Source organism: Peromyscus leucopus, chromosome 17, assembly GCF_004664715.2.
Source record: "Peromyscus leucopus breed LL Stock chromosome 17, UCI_PerLeu_2.1, whole genome shotgun sequence".
In the NCBI taxonomy this organism is placed as follows: domain Eukaryota; kingdom Metazoa; phylum Chordata; class Mammalia; order Rodentia; family Cricetidae; genus Peromyscus; species Peromyscus leucopus.
Window position 1 is genome coordinate 45,042,879 of NC_051077.1, and position 6,000 is coordinate 45,048,878.

General features: G+C 35.1%; 1 protein-coding gene across 1 annotated transcript in view; it reads right to left on the reverse strand.

The window, feature by feature from the left end:
* The window catches only part of Anxa10 (annexin A10), a 45,534-nt gene extending 40,352 nt beyond the window's left edge, over positions 1–5,182 (reverse strand). Inside the window, exons 1-2 of the mRNA XM_028881021.2 lie at positions 5,099–5,182; positions 1,075–1,156 (exon numbers count right to left, since the gene is read on the reverse strand). Of these exons, the coding sequence (XP_028736854.1) occupies positions 1,075–1,156; positions 5,099–5,182 (166 nt within the window). The remainder of the gene's footprint in view (positions 1–1,074; positions 1,157–5,098) is intronic.
* Between the last annotated feature and the right edge of the window lie 818 nt (positions 5,183–6,000).

Sequence of the window (6,000 nt, forward strand, 5' to 3'; positions counted from 1 at the left end):
TCCATTATTTTCCTATGTGTGATATACTATTCATGACTGAAACATAAAGATATGCAGGTGTATAGTGTACATTCATGTAAATGAGAGAGGGAGAGAGACAGAGACACACACAGAGACAGAGAGATAGAGACAGAGAGGAGAGACAGAGATAGAGTCACAGAGAGAGGAGAGATTCTGTAAAGCAAGTAACCATGTTCTGAAGTTAAGAGTTTGCTTTCTTGTGCATAGGCTTAATTTTTTCTGTAACTATTTCTTTTATATTGTCTGTGTTTATCTTCCTGCTCATTTAGAAGTGTTTAGAAATGGGTTTTGTCCAAGGAAAATACTTGAATATTTAACCGTTTTACATTGAACCCTAAAGATTGAAGAATTAAGAACAAGCTAACTATTTTCCTCCCTTTTTCTTGTAAATTCCTTTCCTAAACTCTGATCTTATCAGATGAACATCAGTTTCTTAAGCCAAATACCCCAAGCTAGGAACTCACAGGCCAGTCTGCCGGTGCAATGGACAGACAGAAGGCAAATGATTATCAAGGAGGAAGGGGCTAGGAAGAAAGATGCCCCGGATAGCACAGTTGGTAGAGGCTGGGGTGCTCAGGGAAAGATGCAAAGAAGATGTTCATTTGGAGAATTTAGGTTAAAAACAGACCAGAGAAAGAATAGCATCCCAGGCAAGAAGTACATTGGAACAATTTATGAGGTGTGAACAAACAGAGCCATCTGGGAGAGGAGGATGCTAGATTTGGCCGAAAGAGTTAGTAGCAACAGAAATAGGCTAGAAAGAAAACAAGTGCAGAGGTCAGGGGTATGCATTACTTCCGATTACATTTACTGCTTTGGAATTTTACCTGAGAGTCCACAGTGAGGCATTTGAGGGCATGAAGACATGAGAATTCATTCAGGATTTCAGATTACATAAACTGCAATTTCTCTTCAGCATCATAGTATTCTATTATTTTCTTCTCCTTCTATGCTGTTGTGTCTGTCTTCTAGTTATTTTGCACTCTTGATATCATGTTACCTCATGGTAGAGAAGGACAAGACAATAACCAAAGCAGGAATTACCAAGCTTACCAAATCCCTGGAGTGCTCCTCCTAGCATTTGCGCATCCATCACAGGATTGAAATTTGGAGCTGGGAAGATGGTTCCTTGGACCTGGTGGGAAAAGTCATAAGAGATTATATTAATTTAATGAAAAGTTGCAACAAAATTTTCTATATAAATCCCTACAGAAATGTATTCTACAAGTTTAAACTACTGTACTACACTGACATTTATTAAATGTTGTAATTGTGTGTTAAATATAGGAAGCTAATTTGGTTGAGTGTGTTTTATTCAGTAGCTTCCACTATATTGGCATTCACCATTCAAATAAGAAGCTGAGATTTCAGAACTAATAAAAAAAAGATATAAGAACCATATTAAAATATGCATTTTCTTAGGAACTGAAGACTACTTCATAGAAGCTGAAAAGAAAACCATATTGAAAGATTCATGCTATTCATCTGAATTATAAGTGCCATTCACTATTATAGATTTTTTTTTTGCACAAACGAGAATCTATATCATATGGGAAAAATCAAAATACTTAAACATAGATTATGGAAGACCTAAAATTTTGAGGAATGTAGATAAGATTGAAATTACTTACCTGAAGCACTCAACTGAAGAGAAAACATAAAAACTGACCCCCTCATCTCCGGACAATAATACAATAGCAGAACACTTAGGGAAGGTTTCTGACTTCAGACAGAGCCAGCAGACTCCCTGCCCTATGCTCATTCTCAACACAAGAGAGCTGTCAATCAGATATTGTCATGAACAAGGTCAGATCTCTACATTTGTTGTTGGTGTGTCTGGAACTCTGGAAAATGAAAATGCTATTTCATAGTGAATGAGCCTGTGAGGATTTCAGAGCTCCTTCATTGAGCTGGGGCTTTGGGAATACAATGTTAAGTGATTATATAGCTCTCTAGTACTCATTGTCTAATGGAAGGTTAATCAGTTAAGCAGAACAAGACTGGCCATAGTTAATTGTCAGATGAGTGTTAATCCATTGATACCAAAATATTTATTAAATGATTTTGGAGCACTAAATGCTCTGTTTCCTTGAATTACATATAGATTTAATTTTAAATGATATTAGCAAGCATGTAGTTGTGAATTTGAAGTAGATAACCATATAGTAACTATAGTGTAAAACAGTCATAATTTATGCCAGAAGTACATTTATAATGGTAGACTGTGCTCCTTCAGCATTCCCATGAACAGATGAATGTCATTAAAATTAGACCTGCCAGATACAGTGGTTCATGCTTATAGTTCTACCACTTGGGAAGCTGGGCAAGAGGATTATGTGAGTTCAAGGCCAGCCTTATCCAAACAGTAAACTCCACATAGCCTGGGTTACAGAGCCAAACTCTCTCAAGACATCTTATGCAGCCTTGAGGCAGGGGAAGGGCTTGGACTACTTGCCTCTACTGGATGTGCCTCTCCCTGAGAGGCCTTGCCTTATTGTGGCGGGGGAAATGGAGGGTTGTGGGGAAGGAGGAGGGAAGAGGGGAATCTCTGATTGGTGTGTAAAATAAAAAAAATTCTGAATAAAAAAATAAATAAATGAAATAAAAAGAAACAAAGCATCTAGTACTACAAAATCCATTCTTCATCTACATTGCTCCAGTGCATTATTTTACAAATAAAATTCAAGTTAGCATCCAAGTCTCAAGTTTATTGTACATGACCTCATGATCTCAAAAGAACTTTCTCTTAGTTAATTCCCAGTTATAGAGGCTGTTTAGTAGGTGAAAACACAAAATTTTAATGCATATGTCCACCAAACTGTCATGTGGTGGGATACTGTTAGGAAACAGACAGATATGTCTTTCATTTACTAAATTAAACCCAAGTAGCAGATTTTAATGTAAATACTTGAATGTTCATTTCTCAATCATTTTTATCTTATTTATTTTGGTTTTTTTTTGTGTATGTGCTTTGAATGTATGTATGTGCACCATGTGTGTACAAGTGACTTCAAAGGTTAGAAAAGGATTTTAGATCTCCAGAAGCTGGAGAGGGGTTTGGGGATGCCTGACATGGGTTCTGGGGAGAGAAACCAGTGTCTTTGCAAGATCAGCCAATGCTCTTAATTGCTGATCCATCTTTCTAGTTTCCAAATTTTCTTTTTAATGTTTCAACCCAAGATGAATTTAAGATTTAAATATTGGAAGCAACAATCACTTTGCTTTAACTGTGAAATTACGCTGCTATCACTACATTTTATAAAATACATGTATGTATGTATTTCTTTTACCAAGAAAAGAATTTATAATAGCATATTGTTTCAGAGCAATATTAAGTTCACAACATATTTAGCAAGATGGGTATTGATTTCCCATTTCTCCCTACCTCCCCTTCTCTCATTATCAATATCTATCAGAGTGGTATATATACACATCCTCTCTCATTATCAATATATATCAGAATGGTATATTTGCTACAAGGACCTACTTGATACATAATAATCTTCAGTCCATATTTTATATTATGGGTCACTTGTGATGGTATATATTGTTCAAGTTGAAACAAATGTATAGATGCTTGTACTTATCATTATAACCACTGTAATAATACCACATAGCTGTCTCAATGTCCTAAGAGTCCTGTACATTTTCATCTTTTCTATATTAAAAGATTCTGTAATAAGGAATAATTGAGAGGTTCCTTATTTTCTGCTATGATAACAATTGAAAGTGAACTCGTCACTGCAATATTACTTTTTACTACGTTAATGATCTTAATCTTTCTAAATGTTATCAGCCAAATGAAAACTTACTTTGAGTTTTAAAATGAGAAAACACAAAGTGTTAAAAAAAAACAAAGCAAAAATTTCCAGTATGTCCATTTATATTCAGAATATTAAAGTCTTAGCTAGAGCAATAGGACAAGTGAAGGCTATAAAGGAGATATAAATAAGAAAGCAAAATCAAAGTATTCTTTCTTTGCAGATAACATGATTCTATACATTAAACATCCTTAATACCGAATCATAAATATTCTATAGCTGATAAACACTCTCAACAAAGGAGCAGGATGCAAAATTAATATACACAATTCTGTACCCTTTAATACGCTAACAATCAATACTTCAAGAAACAAATCATGGAAACAATACTGGCTTATTTATTTTTCTATTGCTGTGGAGACAGTGTGGCCAGAGCAACTTACAGAAGAAAGAATTTATTGGGGGTTCACAGTTTCAGAGGGTGAGTTCATGACTTATCATGGTGGAAAGCAGGATAGCATGAAGACAGGCCTGGCACTGGAGCTCACAATCTGAGATGACAACTGCCAGTTAACTGGAATAGCATGGGCTTTGAAGTCTCAAAGCCCTACTCCAGTGGCACACCTTTTCCAACAGTGCCAAACCTCTTAATCCTTCCTAAGCAGCTTCACCATCTTGAGGCCAAACTTTCAAACATATGAGCATATGGAGGCTATTCTGATTTAAACTACCACAAATCCACTGCCAATAGAAAAAAAGGTCTTAGAAAATGAAAGATTTGCACAATGTAAATTCTAAGACGATGATGAAAGAAACTAAAGAAAATACCAAAATATGGAAGGCTCCCCCACCATGATCATGGATTGGTAGGATTCATATGAGAAATGTCTGTCCTATAAAAAAAAAATCTGCAGATTCAATTCAATCCTCATCAAACTCTTTCACATGACCCATCATAGCCAAAACAATCTTGAATAACAACAACAATAACAACAATGACGATAATAATGGAATGGCTGGAAGTATGTCACTCCAGATTTCAAGTCATATTACAGACTTATTTTGGTCCTTATTTCTATTTCTGATGAGAAAATACTTCTGGAAAGAATATGATACTGGGGAAAAGGAGTTTATAATGTCAGCCCTACCTCAGGGAATAAGGTGGGCTCTCATCACAAACTGGAGAAAGAAGACTTTAAAAATATGTAGCATACATCTACATAACTGTAAACTGGCTATGATGGTGAACTAAGAAAACCTGTATGTATGTGAAGTTGTCTTTAGCACTGTTTTCCATGGAGCAGGTTCCAACATACCGCTGTAGAGAAGTAGTTCTCATGGAATTGCAGAATTACGGATTTTTCTGGAGATTTTAATAGTTCTACAAAGCAAACATTCATATTTGTACTGCACACAGTAAACCATCTGCAGGTACCTAGGTTCAAAGGTTAATACTACATTTTGTGTTGGAACGAATGCATCTCAGTGAATATTACATTTGTCTTTAGTTGAAGGTCTAGTGGCACTTTGGTTAATGAACGAGCCAAATTTTGAAAACATTACAGCTTTCAAACAATTCCCTGTGGTATACAAAACATGATTCCTGAAAAGTAAAGCATATTGCTTGTTGTAGCCTATAACAAATTTCTTACACTGTATAATGTGGCTACAGTAAAGCTTGTTCACATTAAAATAATTATTACAAGATATTAGGAGACTGTGTAAATGTTTTTTCTTGGACCCCAAAGAGATTTGAATTTAAGTTTCTTCTGGGTCACTAAGCAATTGTATGTGCACAGAAGTTCCTTAATTTCAGTGTGTCTCATTTTTCTTCAGTTACAAAATATGGATAATACAGTCCTAATATCATAGAGTCCTCTAACAATGAAATATGACAGTGTGAACTAGAGCTTGGGGATGTGCTTAGCACTTTGAAAATGGCAGCTATTACAGTAATGACAGAAATTCACAGAAGAAAACATGCTTAGAAGTGAGGACAACAAAAGACCTGTGAGGGAGACAAACACATTGTGAAAAAACGTCTCCACTGAAAAGAATTCAGTAAAATTAATCTACTACTAATAAAATTACAAACAAGCATGAAAAGTAAGGAATGCATCCAAATATTAGAATTTCTATCATCTTTTATTCATTACACAGATATTATTTTTATTACTTAGATATTGAGCATTATGTTATAAAATGTATAAGATAGAAA